The sequence below is a fragment of the Tachypleus tridentatus genome, chromosome 6 (assembly GCF_004210375.1).
Source record: "Tachypleus tridentatus isolate NWPU-2018 chromosome 6, ASM421037v1, whole genome shotgun sequence".
Taxonomy (NCBI): domain Eukaryota; kingdom Metazoa; phylum Arthropoda; class Merostomata; order Xiphosura; family Limulidae; genus Tachypleus; species Tachypleus tridentatus.
Genome location: NC_134830.1, coordinates 40570755 through 40591125, shown reverse-complemented (window position 1 = coordinate 40591125; position 20371 = coordinate 40570755). Strand labels below are relative to the sequence as shown.

The 20371-nt window shown below is 31.6% G+C and overlaps 1 protein-coding gene across 3 annotated transcripts in view; it reads left to right on the top strand.

Moving 5' to 3' along the window:
- Positions 1-895: 895 nt before the first annotated feature.
- Positions 896-20371, top strand: part of LOC143252303 (uncharacterized) — a 58945-nt gene continuing 39469 nt past the window's right edge. Inside the window, exons 1-4 of one of the 3 annotated variants that reach the window (XM_076504220.1) lie at positions 896-1225; positions 6647-8588; positions 14903-16189; positions 20241-20336. In XM_076504220.1, the coding sequence (XP_076360335.1) occupies positions 6749-8588; positions 14903-16189; positions 20241-20336 (3223 nt within the window). In that variant the 5' untranslated portion in view covers positions 896-1225; positions 6647-6748. The remainder of the gene's footprint in view (positions 1226-6646; positions 8589-14902; positions 16190-20240; positions 20337-20371) is intronic. The other 2 variants (XM_076504221.1, XM_076504219.1) reach the window with 2 other exon arrangements.

Genomic DNA, 20371 nt, shown 5'->3' with positions numbered 1-20371 from the left:
CTGTCTTGTGACAAGACTTTAAAAACAAAATTTGGCAGCCTGGAACTAACTGAGTTTTGGATATCAGTAAAAGATGAATATCCGCTGCTAAGTGCTAAATCTCATCGAATCCCAATTCCATTTGTGACGTAATATCTCCGCGAAGCTGGGTTTTCGGCGGTTGCTGTGATAAAAAGCAAGTACCACGCAAAAATAAACTTGGAGCAGGAAATGAGGGTGGCGGTGTCCAATCTGAATCCAAGGTTTGAGAAATTTTGCAGCGCCCAACAGACACACTTATCCCATTAGTAATTGTGGTTATTTAAAAATAAAATAAAATATTGTTTTTACTTTCAATTTACATGTATTATTCTTTCAAACGGCTATTAAGCTGTTAGGACGTAACTACTTAAAAAACGAAACTGTTAGTTTTTTGTTTTTTGCCTAGGAGTGACGTCAAAAAAATTGTTTAGTCACTAAGGGCACCGTGAACCGAAAAGTTTGGAATACGCTGCTATAAGGTGTAACAAACTAATGATTTGTAAAATTGTACAATAAATATAAATGAAAAATTCGATTGCTGAAATCATCCTGAAATCTATTTTTAAAAAAATATATAGGCCTAGCATTATCTGGCGGTTAGGGCGCTCAATTCGCATTTTACGAGAAGCGATTTGGCTCCCGTCATCAAACATGCTCACCTTTTAGCAGTGTGATTGTTACGAGTAATGTTTTGGCCAATTCCACTATTCAGTTATAGTATCCCAGGATATGGCGGTGTGTATGGTGTTCACTAACTGCTTTCTCTGGTATGTCACTTCTAAATTAGGAGCAGATAGCCTTCGAACAACTTTGCGCGAAATTCCAAAAACAAATAACTATATTACATATATTGTAGGTGGCGTATTTCATTCAATTCACTTGCTAGCGAGAATAAAATGTTCTACTTCGCAGTTAGTTAGGCGCGGGTAAAAAGAGATATTAAGAGTGTTTTGAAAAGGTTAAGTTAGAAAAAGAGTGCAAATAAAAAGTAAGCAGTTTAATTTACTCTGTTGTTGGAGTTTTTGTAGGTGGTAACGGCACAATCGAATATGTATTACCTAAGGTATGAATTTAGCACCCTTGGATACCTCAGTTGATAATCGTAAGCGAGAGGATCATGGCGCCGAATCTCTTCGTGCATTGTGTCGTGGTATAACTACAACCCACAAGAATCTGAGTCTGGGGTATGGGACTTAGTATTACGGTACTTGTAAATATTTTCTGAGTTACTATTAATATTGAATGCCATAATTCATGTAATGGGTTTATACATTGGAAAATCAAATAAAAATGGGATTTAAAACATTATTTTAGGAAACAGTAGTGTTAATATAAGTTTTATTATTATTACTAGAAAGTAGAATAGTAAGGAAAACTTCGGGAATAAATGTTGAAAAGCAATGTATCCGGGTTGTAGGTCTATTAAAGGCTGTATTGTAATGAACAGTTTATAACTTTCAAAAAATCATAAGTGATGGATCATGGAAATATAAAAAAAAACAACTTGTAAATTATATGGTTTAAAAACCAGAAAAATGCGTGAAATCAAGTTTTAATGTAGAACTTGAATAATTTAAATTTAAATAAGTTTAAATGGATGTCAATTATTTCAGTATTTGGTGTAATATATTAGTATTAACAGTCTAGACCCATACTTGTGTGATGGTTAATTTGACTAAAGTGATTGTAGATTAACATGCCTGTTGTTCATTAAATTTTAAGACATAAAAAAAATTGGAATACTGCAATCTGAAATAAACCAGTTTTCAATTTTTACACTAGGACTTAATAGAACTTTCCATAATAGGTAATAATTATATAATATGCAAGTTATATGCAAATCTTATTTCTTTGGATGGAGTAGAATGTCACACTGGCTTACTGCTTAGTTTCTTATTGGTCCTGTTTTTGTCTACATTTGCAAGAAATTGGTATGTTTAGGCCAGGCATAAAATATTTTTATTTGCTGTAACCCAAGACTGATTTAAGTGTAGGTAGGTAAATGTATATTTCTATCAAATTGGTTGGCAGCAAAAATGTCTGAAATATCATTGAATTTAAACTATGAATGTAATTACAACCAACATTTATTCTATGAAGAGAATTACAGAAATTTGAAATTATTTTGTATCACATACTTGCTGGTTAACATTGGCTTTGATCCATAAAGTTGAATTGACAGTTACCAATAATTTTGTTTATTTCATTTCATTTGTGAAGTAATTCTATAAGTACTTTCTTTTGCATGTATAAGATTTCAGTTGGAGTTTATTTTATGTTCCTAATCCTTGTTGCATGAACATTTTTCAGAGATGTATAAATTGAACAAACTTGTGTCTGTCAGTAGTGAAGTCTCCTCTGCTAAATAGTGTAGTTATTAGTTTAGTATGAAGAGTCCTTGGAATGAGCTATGTTTTAAACCTCAATGCATTGGTCTGTCAGCATAGTTATCAATTTATAATTAGGTGATACCCTCCGACATCGTCGCAGACTCCGTGAATTTCTGGGATAAATATTGTATTCATAATATGTCAATAAAAAAGTGTTAAAGTTGACTGAGTTTTGTTAGGTGGGTCAGTATATCAACAGAAATTGGTGGAAATAAAAATTTTCCAATTCATAATGTCAAAATCTCAGCCCAATTTCAGATGGTCAGTCAGGTACAGGAAACAAATATATTTAAGCTTGACTGTATCCTCACATTATTTGATTCTGTAGTTTTACTGAATGTATGACGAGGGTTGTAGTTATGATGATTTGAGTTATAAAAATCAGTCTAGCTCAGAGATACATGTCCCCATGGCCATTCCTGTTACCCTCAAAAAAAAAAGTTTTATTTTTAATGATATATATTTATGAAAGTAGGCAACTAAAAAGTCTAGACACCCCAATAAAAATAGCACCAATGAAAAAAGTATTTATTGCATATTAACATAGACTGACAGAAGGTTTGATTAATAATCCAAAATGTCCGTCTTTTGGCCTTCAATTTCATGACATAGAATGGAACATCTATCTCCATTTGTGATGTAACATTTTTTTAAAAGCATCAGTTGTTTTATATTGTTTTTTTGCCATAATCTTTGCTAAAACATGAAAACTAAAGTAACATGAGCTTTGAATAAGGGTATGTCTGGGCCTTTTTGCCCTTCCTATGGTTTAAGAACATGGATAATTGGATGTTTCTCTAACAATATCTAGTTAAATGTTCTGCTGCAAAAGATGTACAAATACATGTAGTTTATGCCAAAATTTATAAATAAAATTGATATATTGTTTAACCCTTTTGCAATGGGCTCAGTATAATATACACAAGTTTGTACCCACATTTGCACATTTTGAATGTTTGTACAACTTGATGCAGTATGCATATTTTCATAAAATCTGGTATATCTTTAATAATGATTAGTAGTTTGTTGTACTCACAAAATTCATTTTTTAAAGAAGTATTTTTACTAAAGATGTGCTTATATTTTCAACATGGCTTGTATGGGAATTAGCACTTCAAGTACAATAAATTTCAGAACAACATTTTGACCTTCTTAGGTCAACTTCAGGTTAACAGAGAAAGACTTGGCAACTGATCATTGCTGGGCATGCCTTAAGGATGAGTCTAAGCGGGTATGGGATTGTAGGGGGCATTGTAGTTAGATGTTAATTATTAATTAGTATAGATATTAAGGCGCTTTATATTGGTTTATTTAGGTTTTAGTTGTTGTATAGGTAGGGGTTCGTTGATTTTGTTTGTTTATATTTATTTTCCTATTTAGTGTCTGGGTATTTTCTGTGATTATTTTGTGTTTAACACAACAAAAAACATGTCTGAGCATGAAGTGATTTCACGTTATGGTTAAAAAAATTATTCTTTGTCCCAAAAATCTCAAATATTTTTGTAATCTGTAAAACCTCCTTAATGCATGTAAGATGCTTGTTTTCAGTAAGATATTATGTTTGTTCTATTATTTTTTCTACCTTAACCATGTGGGATCTGTAAATTTCACTGACCTCACAACCATCATAAAAAAAATAATTCATGCTTTTTTGTGTGCTAGCATGATTTCAAATTATTCTTTTTTTTTCTTAACCTGAAGATGATCTAGGAAGGTCAAAACATTGTTCTCCCCATATCAGTAGAAGTGTTAATATCCATACCAGCCATTTTGAGATATAGACTACAAATTGCAACATGAAAGTACAAATGTTTAGTCTAAGTAGCTTAAGTCTTATAATATTGTGGATTTATATATACAGTGGTACCTCGGTTCTTGTACTTAATGTTTCAGAAGGCTGTTCGAAAACAGAATCAATTTTTCCCATAAGAAATACTGTAAATTAAATTAATCCATTACAGACCTCCAAAAATTATGCATTATGGAGCACTTTAAGTAAAAATATTGCTTATTTATACTTGTATAATAATACTTACATACATAAAGTCAATCACAAAAACTATAAACACAATAAAAAACAATAAATAAAAATTTAACTGCACTTCACCTGTGATGAGGAAAGCTAATGGTGTAAGTGAAAGGTGGTGAGGAACATGGAGAGTAGGAGGGTTATTATTGTTTGGAAGGGGAGTCACCTTCCATAAAAACATCAGGTAACTCTCCTTTTGGGGCTCTTTCTCTTTTCTGTCTCTTTGCACTACTACAACCTGCTTGAGACTCACTGGACCTATTTCTCACTAAAACTTGTCTAATGAGGCTTGTTTCTGTCTGGCACCCTCTCCATGTCTCACAACACTATGTATGCCACTTCTCTTCCTAAATTTTTCAAATCGCCCCTACTAGCCTTAAAGGCATCACTTGTATCGACACTCATTCCAGGGGTGTTTTTCAGGAGATCAGCATGCAACTGCTTTGCTTTCTCACAAACGATGGTCCCAGAAATGCTATCACCAGCTGTTTTACATTTATCCAAATCAACAACAGTTTTTCAACCTCTTCCATTGTTTGTGATCTTTGTTTCATAAGCACTGTCACTCCTTTTACAACATCAGCTCCTTTGATGACCTCTTTATTTTTCAGTATGGTGCAGACTGAAGACTTTGCCATACCAAACTGTGTAGCAAGGTCAGACACGCGAACACCACTCTCATGTTTTGCTATGAGACCTTTTTTCAGCTCTTGTGGCTCTAACAACTTCTTGGTTTGCTGCTTTCATTATCCTTCTTTGACCCTATGGTGGCTTACTTAATCAGAATATTTAGAAACAACAACAAAAAAACAAAGAAAAACGAGAATGTTCACATCAGATTATAGCTGTGGTGTAGACTGAGTGACAGGTGTGGGTAAAATGTTTTGGGCAAGCTTGGCTTGGGCTGAAAATGGTCGAAGGGTTGTTTGGGTTATTTTGGGGGTTCGGGCCACGACAGCTTGGTTCGGAAACGGAGTTTATGTTCAACAACCCAGACGTTTTTTTTCTCAAACAATATGTTCAAAAACGGAATTGCTTTAGAAGGGAGTCGTTAGAGAACCGAGGTACCACTGTATTTATCATTATATTGACTTTCCAGTGGTGCTTGACAAAGATTACTTAACTTGCATTGATGTGGTATGCGTGTACTCATTGTACTGTATCCAATAACATAAAACTAACCTTTAGTCTTTACAAAGTGACTGTCTTGGCCTTGTTTTAGTGGACTTGTATTTTGTAATAAATAGTCACATTTCAATTATTATATATATGTTATTAGTGTTTAGAAATAAGTTATTGTTTGTTAAAGTAAAGCAACAATTATATCGTCTATCTACTTCCTTTGAACTCAGTTGCTGCTGAATATAGATTTTGCTGAGCATTTTAAAATTTTGAATATGGAAGATATGAAGCAAAATATTTTATTTAGGTTTTATATATAGTTCAAATAACCAGAAAATAAGTAGCTACACTGATACTATAGAATTTCACAGTAATTTATTAAGCTTAGTAACTAAGATGTATTTAGATTTAATAAAAATATGAAACTTTGAGTGGACTAAAGATACAACCTACCTCTGCGAAATTTTAGATCTAAAGAACTTGGTAGCCTTTCTACAGACTAAAATGTCTGAGGAAACCACTCTGAAGACATTCTTAAATTGTTGATTGGTTATTCATGTTTTGTATATTGAAATAAATGTATGTAAGGAACAGTTTTCAAAAATAGGAAGAGGTGAACAGGGACACTGTGTTGGATTTAGTGTATAAGCTGTATCTCAGCAAAAAAAAAGAAAATAAAAAAGAGACGTTCCTGTTTCATATTGTAGCTTGTCAATATTGGTAGTTTGAATTCTTATTTTGTACAAAACAGTTTTAACATCACAAACATTTAATTTTTACCAGTGTTGCATTCATCATACCACATGACTCATGAAAATCGATATTTAGATGTGTTATTTTAATAGTTACTTTTAAATTAAGAAATTAACTCTTATGTAAAGTTTGAATTATAATCTGCAGTTTAATGCTAAACTTGTTCATGTAAATTCATAAAATAGTATATCAGTAAAATATTAAATGCAAGTCAACAGTTGTAGTGACATTAGCTTTGATCCTTCGTGAAAGGGTTAACAAAATGTATATATTTTTAAACTTTTTGCTTAAATGTGGTATCTAAAATGTATTTTTCTGTTTATCTTTACAGTTTTCTAGATGTTGAATATAAAGAACTGGTCAGAGCAGACTTTTGCAAATTCTCTTTTTGTATAGCAGGAAAGTCTGTTTTTATCATTATTTTTTTTAAATCATGGATGATACACCAAGAAGAAGAACAAGAGCAAAACTCTTGAAGAGTAAAAAGCAAGTTCAGAAAGAGGAAGAACAGAAATCCAAATTGATTGAAACTTCAAAAGGGCCAGAAGTGGTTGTGCCACCAGAAGAAAATGATGCAGTAGAAGTAGAAATTGAACTCCCTTTGGAAGAAGTGTTGGACTCTGTAGAAGAGAGCATTCAAGAAGAAGTGGTACGCATAGAAACTGGCTCACTTAATATTTCTCCATCACGCTCAAGACGTAATGGCTCTTTTCAGTCTCATGCAGCCCTATCTCCTGCCAGAGATTCATCTGATGGATCTCCTGTTTCAGCACATACCTGCAGTAAGGTACCATATAAACATGAAAGCAATGAAAAGGATGAAGAAACTGCTCATGTGGATAATAGTAACAAAGAGCAAGCAGTAGGTGAAGATGTGAAAGAATATCAGAAAGTTGTATCTACAGCTCAGGGTAGTGACAAACTGTTTATTCCTTCGTGTGCACAAGATAAAGATTGGTCTTCTGATCCACAAATTAAACATGCAGAAGAAAATGATGATTTTAAAGAATGCAAAAAGATTGTGGCACATATAGAATGTGAACTTACAGGTAAACCTAAGGAAGATGGAGAAAGTATACATTCTCTTCAAAAGGGAAAAGAAGAACACGAAACAGACGTACAACTAGAGCAAAGTAAGGATGATAGTGAAGTGACTTCAGATGTAAATATTGAATCTGTTGTACACATAGAGTCACAAGAACCTGTTGTTCTGGATGAAGTGCAAGATGAAATAGCTGTAAATGTGCAAAATGGAATAAGTATAGAAAATGTACAAGAGGAAGTAGCTAGGGAAGAAGTTGAAAGTGAATTAATTTTGGAAGAGGGACAGAATGAAGTACTTGTTGAAGAAGTGTCGGGTGAGATAATTGTAGAAGTGCAGGGAGAAAGAAATCTAGATGATGTTCAGGAAGTTACCTTTGTAGAAAGTATTGAGGGAGATACTTTTTCAGAAAATCAAGTACACACAGATCAGATAGGTGGTGGAGAAGAATGTTTTGTAGCCAATGTTGTCACCTATTTTGGAGATGAAGAAGGACTTGGTGGTGCACTTGATGTAGTTGAAGACATTGGAGCAACAGCTGTGATTGGGGAAGTTATTGAGGAAGATGATGTGAGTGTCATGTTGACTGAACAGTGTGTTAGTAGTGAAATGCCTAAGGAAAGCTTAGAATCGAGCGAAAAACATTCTGGTGTATGGGAAAATATTGAAAGACTGGCAGAAGTTGCCTGTTTGGAATATTGTGAAAATACGAATAGTAAGGAACAAGTAGTTGATAAGGAAAATGTAATCCCAGGGGAAGTTGGCAACCCTAACCAAGTTTCTAAGATTTCAGAAGGTGGTTCAAAAGTAGATCAGTTGAATGGAGAGAAAGATCAAGATAAGAATGAACTAACAAATTCTGTTCCTCTAGGTTCAACATCTCCCATAGAAAAAAGTTTAACTGCAAGTGAAGATAAACTTGAAAGTAATACTGCATCCACAAACTCGATCAACATTATTTCTAAAAGTCTTGACCAAAGTCTACCACTTGGGTCAGATGACCTGAAAAAAACAGTAATTGAAGAAACAGAACTTGATAAACATGAGACGGATAATAAGGAAAACAAGAATGATACTGAAATATCTGAGCTATCAGTGAAAGAAATCCAAATTGACAGTGTAACTGAAACAAATGAAAGCAGCACAGTTCCAGTTGAAGAGGAGCCTGAAAATGTTCAAGAAACATCAGTAACAGATGATGGATCAGTGGGAAGATTGCTGAGAAAGAAAAGTAAGCAGTATTATGATTGCTCTACACATTGTATATAGATTTACTCATTTCTTTAAACAGATATGTATTAAATAGTTTTATTGATATAAAAATGTGCATGTTTAGCATAACTTGTTCTAGCAAATGTTTTTTGAAAATCCATCTATTTATTTTAAGAGCTTATGATGAAATGTTCCTATAGATAATTTAATACATACCTGTAATTAATACAGTAACTTGTTTAATAATAATAAGGGTATTTTATTTTCAGTTTTATGTTCTCGTGTTAAAACTTCAATCAAGAATTACTTGTATATGTGGCTAGTTTTTATTATTCAAGTTAAAACTTTGACATCCTAATTCTTTTCCTTTAAATGTAGTTAATTTTTTCATTGGCTTTAGTAGACTGTTTCTAAGATGTTTTTGTAATATTATTTCCTATTAATACGTAGTGAATTCAGTTCCATATGGACTTAAATGTATGATGAACTTGTAAATGGTAGGTGACCTGTATTGGGTTGTGTATTGTTATTCTCTTGGTTTGTAAACAATGGTTCCCTATATAGCATTCTGTTGAATGCAAGAAACCATTGGGATCTAACTTATTTTTGCACCTGTGATTTATGTGTATATACAATTGTTGATCATTATTGGAAATGTGGTATTCTTTTGCTTTTACAGTCTGGACTTTCTAGATTTGAAGTCTGTTTATGTTTAAAGACTCATAAATGTAGTATAAGAAAATAACAGGAATGTATAATTATGTTCTCCCTAGCTTGAAAAGTCCTAAAAATTAATTTCAGTGCTGTAAAATGTGGAAAACTAATAATTGTGGCAGCTACAAATGAATTATAATAATATTTAAGGACAACAAGGGACCTATTGCTTGAACTAGGCTGTCACACACTAAACTAAACTGAAACTAGTAAATAAAAACAAACCTCAAAGCAAGTCCTTATTGTTTATTTAGTTATCAAGCTTTCTCTCAAATTCACTTAAATCTGCTATCTTTATGACATTCAAAGGCACTCCATAGTGAAGATGTGTATCTAGTAGTTTGTGACATTTATTGATATTTTACTTACAATCATTGAATTTTTTATAAGCTGCAGTTTAATTGGAGAGTGAAATATTAGAAAATATGTTTTTGGGAAAAAAAATCAAGTTTTTATAGTTAAATTAAAAACAAACAAACCATAGTTTGGTACTGTTTTTCAGATTCTGGTCAGATTCATCACTTTACCATTTCTCTGTTTTGAGTGATATAATCAGTGTGTGTGATAATCTATGTAATGTGATTTTTTTTATTTGAATAGTTATTTTAAGTGAATATTTGTTGTTGCTTTTGGCTGTATTTTGTGAAGTTATGTACAGTATTTAAAATGTCTAGTGGGTGGAAATAATGTAATTATGCACAGACTAACTATAGTTTATTGAAATTTTTTTAACCAAATATCTGAGTATCTCAAGCATATAATCTATGAATCTTAAAGCTGTGTGTTCTCGTTGAATGAACCGAGTCTGATTTAGTGCCTTATTGCTACATGACAACTGTAGTAGTAGTTCCTTGCTTTGCAGAAACTTCAGGCAACTCTAAGAGGATCAAGGTGCAGTATACAAACTGACAATGTTGCAATTTACACCATTTAGTACTGAAGCAACTATGCACCATGTGTTACAGGTTGTCACTTGCAGCATTTAGTACTGAAGCAACTCTGCACCATGTGTTACAGGTTGTCACTTGCAGCATTTAGTACTAAAGCAACTCTGCACCATGTGCTACATGTTGTGGCTTGCAGCATTTAGTACTGAAGCAACTGCACCATGTGTTACAGGTTGTCACTTGCAGCATTTAGTACTAAAGCAACTCTGCACCATGTGCGACATGTTGTGGCTTGCAGCATTTAGTACTGAAGCAACTGTGCACCATGTGCTACAGGTTGTGGCTTGCAGCATTTAGTACTGAAGCAACTGTGCACCATGTGCTACAGGTTAGTACTGATCACTTAGCTTTAGTTATGGCCTCCATTACCCTGTTTGGTAAACCTGTCTCAACTGAATTCTAGTACGTCTTTCAGATCTTGCAGTTATGTTGTTTTTCTATTATCAAGATATTGAACAAAGACCTTTATTTTATCAGTCTTCCAGATAATTTTGTATATTTCAGTAATAGCATCTTTTACCTTTTTCTTAATAGAGAAAATAAGCTACCTTAATTTATCCTTGTTAAGATAGTCAGAATCATTCTAATATTCGTTCTCTGAACCCTATCCAACAAGTCAGTGTCTTTTTCTGTACACAATATTCCCAAGGAAGTGTAACGAGTAATTTGTATAAAGAGTTACTTACCTCTTTTGATTTATAATCTTTGTCTGTTAATATGCCCTATGCTTCTGCAGGTTTTAATAGTAGCAGTGGGCACTGCTTTGATGGGGTGAATTATTCTCCACTGAACAGATTTTCTTAAGTCATAGTATTAGTGGTTTCTTGTGTTAAAACATGAGATCCTAAATTATGTTAATAAAAGTGTATCACCTTGCATCTACTATAATTTTCTTGCTAAATGTTTATCCAACTTAACAATTAATTTGTTATCTTGTAATATCTCTAAGATACAGGTAGAAATATCTAGTTTTAATGTCATTAGCAGACTTCACTTATCAATGTCAGTATCAGTTTTTTTGAAAATGTAAATCAAGGTCCTTTCCATTTTCAAAGTATCATCCTGAAAGCAAAGTAAAATATAAAGTAGTGAGGTAAGATTCATCTTTGGTAAGTCTTATATTGTATAAGATAACATAAACCCAATCAGAAATAAAGCTTTTATTGAATGTTTTACAATTACAGATGTTTCCTAATTTAAAACACACCATGAGTGAAGTTTCAGAAGAATGTAAAAATGTGTGCACCAGCTAACTAATTATTTTTTTGATAATGCACTGGTGGGTCCACAATTTTGGAAATGGGAAGATGCATCTAGTGCAACTGTGTATCAAAGGGATTATTTAAAGTGACAAGGAATTATGGGAAATGGCTTCATAGATAATACAAGTTTCATTGCTTGTTTTGTAAAGGCCTGTTCCAGCAGTGTAAGAATAATAACATTGTATTGAATAACAAAACATTACCCTATGTTAAGAAATTTTAAGTTGTTTTAAAAAACTATACTGTTTATCTAAATATCATCGTATATTAGTAAACAGGGTCATATGCTTTTAGAATACTAACATTAAATGGATTTATGCACATAAACACAAAATGTGTAAAGTTAATATATTACTGTGAACTATGTTTATTAATTAATTTTTACCAAGAAAGTAGACTTGCACTTTTATAATACTATTCTGTAATATATGTATTGTAGCTTCTAAGTTCATATAGTAAGATTTTTGATTATACTGTTCCTGTTAAATTTGGCTGCCTAATAATACCAATATCCTGTATAGGATGAATACTAATTATCCATTACAAACCTTATTAAATGTTTTCATTGAAGGCCATACCAATTCTAAGAACCTATGAGTGTGGAAGGAAAAAAAAGTGTTATGTTGGCAACTACATTTGTTACTTGCATTGCCCAATGAATGGGCCAATCAGACAAACCTGGGGGTACAATTGACGTAATAATGGTGTTGTTATATACCATCATCAGTTTCTCTGAACAATAATTGTTAGATGTTAGGTTGCATATCAAATTATGCAACAGAATTTTAGTTATTAGTTTTATTTAATTAATTCACAAGTCAGATATTCAGGTAAGAATTAACAACACAGCATTATTTTATTTGAATTAACTTTTCTATCATTTACATGAAAAACTGGAACTCATTTTCTTGTTTTACTTATTGGGTCAGGTATTCACAGTGTCAATTATGTTAGTAATTTTGAGAAAATGAGTAGGGCTGGGTGGTTAGTCATTAGTGGTATTTGATAACTGATTTGTACTGTAATTTTCTTCATATAATACAAATATAATACATACACTAATCTGCACATAGTCAAATTTGCTGTATCATAAATATACATCTAGACTTTTTGCAATACTGCAGTCTGAGTAGCCTTTGATGACAAATATGTTTGAGTGGCCTTCTAACTTTAATTGTGTGTTCACTGTAGTGCTTGCTGTTATTGAAATCACAACAAAAAACATGTTTCAAGATGCTGATAATTAATAAAAATGTGAGAAAAGTAACATTTATACCTTTTAGAAATGGAGATAATTAACTCTGTAAAAATAGGGTAGTACCCAGTGAACATTGTTTGTATGGAGGATGATACGCGGTGGAACAATATTTATAACTATGAGCTTGCTTTATGTATATTTGTAAAAGTTGGTAAGATTTTGTTACAAATTGCAAGTGTTTTATACACAAAGAATGAAATCATTTTAAGTATGTATTTCAATTAAAGATTTATTTTTGTACTGTAGTTGTTTGGATTCAGGCTGAATATTTTGAGTATTATAATCAACATATTATGCAGTGAAATGTTTAAAGTAAAAAATATAAACAAATATATAAAACTTTTAATTTCTTTTGTCTACTAATCTTAAATATTTTGGTTATGTTTTTAATTTTAACTACTTTTTTCTATAGTTTATTTTTTATATTGTACTTTCCTTTCTTATCTTTTAGCATTATTACATATTGTGACACATTTACAGGCATTCTTGGGGTGTTCTCAGCTGTGATATTTTAGCCTTCAGAACATTGGGATGTTTTCCTACTGCACTAAGCCTGATGAACAAAAGGAATTTGAATTATTTTTTAAGTTATTAAACCTTTATAATATGGGCTTTAAAACAATTAATGTAATTAACAAAATATAATATCAAATCTAACAAAAGATTACTTGTCTATATAATTAACATATTTATGGTCGAGAAACAGTGCTTAAGCACCAATGAGAACATATGCAGCACCAGTGCTAATAGCATATAACAAGTTCTCTTTTGGAATTCTTCATGCCAATTTTAAACTAACTATTGGGATATATTGTTTTAAAATGTGGTCTTTCTGTTGGTTACAACATTCAGTTCAACTAAATATAACTGGCTGAGAAATCACAACTTTGCATCTGGTATCTATCATGAGTTTCAAAAAATCTACTTCTATTTTCTCTGTGTATCCTAAGGAATGTGACAGAAGAATGTTTAACAAAAGGAGCAGTTACTCTAGATTTTATTCTGTACATGGAAGGTTTAGTATAGTCAAGTAGTTTCCGAGTTAGAGAGTCCAAAAGTTAAACATTTGTGAAGTTGTGTATGAAACTAAAGTTCAAGAATTTTTTTTAAGGTTTGTTTTTTGAAATGAAGGATTAAAACTTTTCATTATAATGTAAATTTTAATGCTAATTTCATCAGTATACATTCCTTGCAACAGTCCAACCATCTGTTCAGTGGAGGATCATAGCTATGTGTGTGTGAAGAGAGGTGAGGTATCTCACCGGAAGCTATTATTTTCCTGCACTAAAAATTCATTTCTGATATGTACTCACCTTCTTTCTTGCTTCTCCATTTACAACTGCTGTTGGATTCTGTATATCTTCAAATGATAGTTTGATAGGAGGGCTTTGCTCAACAATTTACATGCTGAAGTCTATACACATTGTTGAAGTGTTTGGAAAATGCAAAGGCATGAAAAGTTATCATGGCGAGATTTAGTTGTATTGTTGCATTAATCTACAAATAATTAGTTATTGGCTCAGGCTTGAACTGGATTTTAGTAGACACCAGATGTGTTGTTTTTAGGAGAAAAAAAAACTAAATAAAAATGTGGATATTTAAAGCTTCTGTTTGATACTATATTATAGTGAAAGGATGTTTGGTTTATTAATTTTTGAACAAATGGAGGTTGATGTTTTGCACCTTGTGTATATTTTTTTGTGTATATATTGCATTAAATAGTCTAGTTTTTAATGGATTGAGGAGGGCTTGGGTGTCAATTACTGATAGATGGTATATATTAAAGGCTATGTAAGTCCTATTTCCACAGTAAACTTTAAGAACCACAACATATCTCATACCCCATATTATAGTCTGTATGTTCTTATGACCTTATTTGGCTGTTTGGCATTTTTGTTAAGACTTGTATTATAAATATGTTCTGTCTCATCATAGCTGTGATATTATTGTTGACAATGCTGTCCTTCATTTTTGATATAAATATTAACTGCTTAGGTAATGCTTATTCACACACACACACACACGTGTTTGTTTATGTTTGATTTTTCCTGATATACACTTAGTAAACAGTTACAAAAATGATATACTGTAAAATAACTTTAAGTATTGAAGAATGTGTTTCGTCTAATAAGAACAAATATTTTGATTTCAGCAAGGAGGAGTTTTGCTGAAATAGTTAAGAATCCTGTTGTTGTTGATCAATCTTCTAAGAAAGGCATATCTGCCCAAGGTGATCATAGAACACCACCAGAAGAAGCTAGGTCAAGTAAAACACGTTCAGGAAGACCTTCAAAAGACTCTGGAAATGAAACACCCATACAAAAACCAACTAAAGGGGTGGACAAGACTGGTGAAAGAACTTTTTCAACTGATGTAGAAACAACTAAAATAGTAGGCAAGATTGGATCAAGAACTCCATCAGATGAAATGGAAACAACTAAAAGAGTAAGCAGGACTGGTTCAAGGACTCCATCAGCTGATACAGAAACAACTAAAGGAGTTGGCAAGAGTGAATTGAGGACTCCATCAACTGATACAGAAACAGCTAAAGGGGTAGGCAAGATGAGTTCAAGGACTCTATCAACTGATACAGAAACAGCTAAAGGGGTAGGCAAGATGAGTTCAAGGACTCTATCAACTGATACAGAAACAGCTAAAGGGGTAGGCAAGATGAGTTCAAGGACTCTATCAACTGATACAGAAACAGCTAAAGGGGTAGGCAAGACTGGTTTAAGGACTCCATCGTCTGATACAGAAACAAGTAAAGGAGTACGCAGGACTGGTTTAAGGACATCATCAACTGATACAGAAACAACTAAAAGAGCAGGCAGGATGAGTTCAAGAACTTCATCAGCTGATATAGACAAAAGTAAAAGAGGAGGCAAAACTGGTTTAAGAACACCATCGGTTGATGTAGAAACAGCTAAAAGAGTAGGCAAGATTGGATCAAGAACTCCATCAGCTGATGTAAAAACAGCTAAAAGAGTAGGCAAGATTGGATCAAGAACTACACCAACTGATGTAGAAACAACTAAAAGAGTAGTCAAGACTGGTGCAAGAACTACACCAACTGATGTTGAAACAACTAAAAGAGTAGGCAAGACTGGTGCAAGAACTACACCAACTGATGTAGAAACAACTAAAAGAGTAGGCAAGACTGGTGCAAGAACTACACCAACTGATGTAGAACCAACTAAAAGAGTTGGCAAAACAGGTTCAAGGACTCCATCAACTGATGTAGAAACAACGAAGCAATTGAAGTCCTCTGAAGAGATTAAGCAACAACAAACTCCTGAGAGACTTTCAGACAACGAAGCAAGCCAAACACAATTTGAATCAGCTTCGAGAGGGAGACATGGTAAAATGCTTTCTAAAACATCAGATACTGATGGAGCTAAGAGAAACCCTTCAGCATCACCTGTAGAAAGTGAAAGAGAAGGTAAGAAATAACAATTTGTTTATAAGACAAGATTAGATATGTTTGTTTGATTAGTTTGAACTTTAAGGCAAAAAAGTTGTAACATTTATTATCAATTGTTATTTTTACTTGTAGGGAAATTTTGAATTGATTTATCAGTTATGAAAGAACTTAGAATAAAGGAAATATATACTTATTTTGCTGTTGTAAATAAATGAAGTTATATAAACATTAAATCATTTTCTTTTGTGAGAAATGAACATAACTGTTTCAAATCTGCTCTATTTTGGTTTTAGTTAAAAATAGATTTTACAGTTAAAATGTTAAACTTTGGAAGATAATTTTTTTTAAAGAGAGAAAAAAATCTTTAAGACTATCAAAATCAATCCAGTTGTGCATTTTGGAAAGAAATCCTGATATTAGAATATCATTTCTATATTATTCGCTGTGGAAGATTATTTATAGAACATACTTATGGGTAGCTTGATACAAGAAGAGTTCAAGTTGTTCCTTACCTTGTTTATGAACAGTGCAGGTGGACCAATTAAGACATTCAGCATGGGCTTTGTCCCTTGAACTGACCTCATAGCCATTTTGTGCCTGTTTGTTCTCATGTTACAACTTTTAAATTAGTAAGCATATGTTAACAAAATTTGGTAGATTATCATTAAACATTACATTGCTTCTACATGCAAAATAGCAAATTTTAAAATTGAATCTTAAGGTTTGTTAAGCAGTGTTTTCCTTGTTATTTTTTTCTTTTTTGCATGTTGCCTTTCCAATATGCAAAGTAATTTTCATTTTAAGATTAAAAATACTTTTATGCATCAGAACATTTTCAAATCCCAGTTGCACAATCTTGATGATGTCCTGATAGTTATTAAACATGTCTTCAGAAAATAAAAACTATTATTTTAATTTGTGAATCTCTGTACGAGTTTGGTAGAATTGACCGATCTTGTAACCACTGAAATAAATTAGGAAAAATATAAATTATGTTTCTTTCATTCAAGAATAGCAACAGATTATAACATGAAAATGTAAATGACTAAATAGCTTAGCCTTTTCTATATGGGTCATGGGTCAACAGCCATGCCATCATATTTATTGATCTGCATTTAAAATTTAATTGAACTACTATTTTGCAAATAACTGTCAGTAGGTTTGGTGTCACACTGTAGATTATAATTCAAGTTTTAGTATTATACAGGATTCAGTTTCTTAATTTAATAATCAATATTAAACATGGTTAAATGTCAATTTTTGTGTGTTGTGTAGTATGTTGGAATGCAGCACTGGTTCAAATTAGATTTTTGTGATGTTGAAATTTGTGATGTGTAGTTTTATATGAATTAGTAGCACAAGTCAACAATATTTAGAAACAAGAATATAAAATAACAACCTGATATCTCTTCATTTTTCTGAGATATTACACATTTACTGAGTCGCACACAGTGGCCCTGCTCAGCTCTTTCCATTTTTGGAAACAGTTCTTTGTATAGATATAATGACTTCAATATATGATATTAATAAATAGTCAACAACTGAGAATATTTGTCTCGTGGTTTTCTCAACCATTTTAATCTATAAAAAGGCTGCCTCATTCTTTCAAACCAAGATTTCAAGGAGGTAGGTTGTGTCTGTAGTCTCCTCCAAGTTTCTTATTTTTTAGACCTAAATACAACTTAGTTATTAAGCTTGATAAATTATAATGAAATTCTGTGAACCTATATAATAATGTAATTTTTTTTTTGTTATTCAACTGCATATATAAAACCTAAAAAAATATTTTTCATATTCTCCACATGCAAAATTTTAAAAGGCTTAGAAACCTACATCACACAACAGCTGAGTACAAGGGTTATAACTAGAAAAGATAATTGTTTATTTTACTTCTTCATTTAGTATTCTGTATTTTAATAAAAGTTTAGCTTATATCTAAATAGTAATCTAAAAACATATATGTAATAACTGAAATGTGACTGTAGGTTACAAAATATCTGTCATTGTATTAAAAGTAATAAATATATGTTAACTCTTATGGAAAAGGCATGTTATAAAATACATGAGTTTGTCTACACACTTGCACATGTTAAGTATTTGTACTTTAACTTTTGATACAGGATTTGTATCTTCATAAAATTTAGCAGACTTTCAGTGAAGATTACAAGTTTTTTTGTACACAAAAAAAACAATTTTTTTAATGAAATCTTTTTACCAAAGATTTGTTTGTGAAAATAGTTTGTTTTGTTACTTGTCTTGAGTGTGAAGCAAATTCATATTATGATTAACAAGAATATTCTTCTTTGGAAAAACCTGAGATATTATTTATGTAATCTCTAAAACCTCCTAAATATATTTGAAACATTTGTTTTCAGTAAGACTTTATATTTTGTTATTTTCTATACTCTAATGTGTGGGGTTTGTCACTTGACCAGCCTCATAATCTTTATTAAAAATATTAGGAAATAAATATAATGCTTTTTTCATGCTACAATTACTACATTTTATAACATGAAAATACAAATGTTAAGTCAAAGTAGCTTATATCTTCTAAAGCTATATACTTGTTACTTTTTATTGTATTGACTGTTTAGTCATGCCGAACTAAAATTACACAACTTGCATTGACATGGTGCAGTTGTTATATATCCAGTAATATAAAATTGAACTTTATAGTTTTCCTGTTGTGGGTGTGTTTTAGTGGACTAGTATTTTGTAATGTACAGTAACATTTCATTTATTATACATTATATAAGTATATAGATTATTGATATTTAAAAATAAATTATGAAACTTATTTTTCTTAAAATATGTAACAATAAATCAAGAAGTAAAACAAAGAATTATTTCTTCTTACTATGACCTTTGTATTCAGTTGCTGCTGGGCAAAGGTTGCTTAGCCTTTAAAAATTCTGCAAAATTGATATCATTCAAACAAAAATTTTTTAAGGTTTTATATATACAGTTGAATAACCAAAAATCATAACTACACTGGTACTATAGAATCCCTCTGTAGTTTATTAAGCTTAGTAACTAAGATTTTATGAGATTTAAAACATTATGAAACTTTGAGCAGGCTAAGTACATAAAGTACCTTATTGAAATCTTGGTTTGAAAGAACATGATAGGCTTTTTATAGATTAAAATAGCTGAGAAAACCACTAGGGGACGTTCTAAGCTTTTGATTGGTTATTCACGTGTCATTATTGAAGTAAGTGTATACAAGGGACCGTTTTCAAAAATGTGGAGAGATGAATGGAGCCACTATGTTTAGTTCAGTACATAAACCATATCTCAGCAAAATAAAAATGTATGAGGCCCTTATTTTATATTCTAGCTTGTTAATATTAGTAACTTGTGTTCCTAATTTGTACAAAACTATAGACTTAGTATTTTGACATAAGAAATATCTAATTTTTTGTGAGTGATGAATTCAACATACCATGTGACTCACTAAAATTTATGTTTGGATGTGTTCTTTTAATTTTTACTTTTTTAAGTTAGGAAATTAACTTGTATATGATATTAATGTTTGAATTATCTTCAATTTGATTCCAAACTTATTAACACAAGTTCATAAAATAATAATTTAGTAAAGTTTTGAACGCGAGTCAACACACATGATTACATGGCCTTTAACATGTGACCTGTCATGAAAGGGTTAATGTGTAATACATTAATTAGTTTTGAGTGTTTATTTTTGTGGGGATAATCTTTACCTTTCAGGCTAATTTTTTGGCTCACATTGTGCCATATATGTGGTATTGTGATGTTTTATTTGTCTGTATGTAAAGGAATATCTCGAAACACATTTTTGAATAATAAAGGATTTCCCACCACTATGTAAATCTTCTTAGCATATGAACATGTTTACTACGTGTGATAGTGTTTATATAGACTGCAACAAGGTGCTTAAGATGCCATGAAAATAAACGATTGAAAATTGACATTATTTATTAAATTGTAGTTTTTTGTTTGCACACAAAAATTCCCTCAATTTTTGTTTTCTTATCAAAGTATAATACTATATTTTGATTTTTCATGTGTTTTTTTTTTTTTGTTATTACAGTTCTTTCTTCATTGGAAACCACAAAAGAAGAAGATAAAATAGATGTATTGAAAATAAAGAATGAAAATGAAAGTTATAAAAAGCCATTTCAGCATGGTAGGTAGTAATAACTATAGCATCTGAAGTTTAAT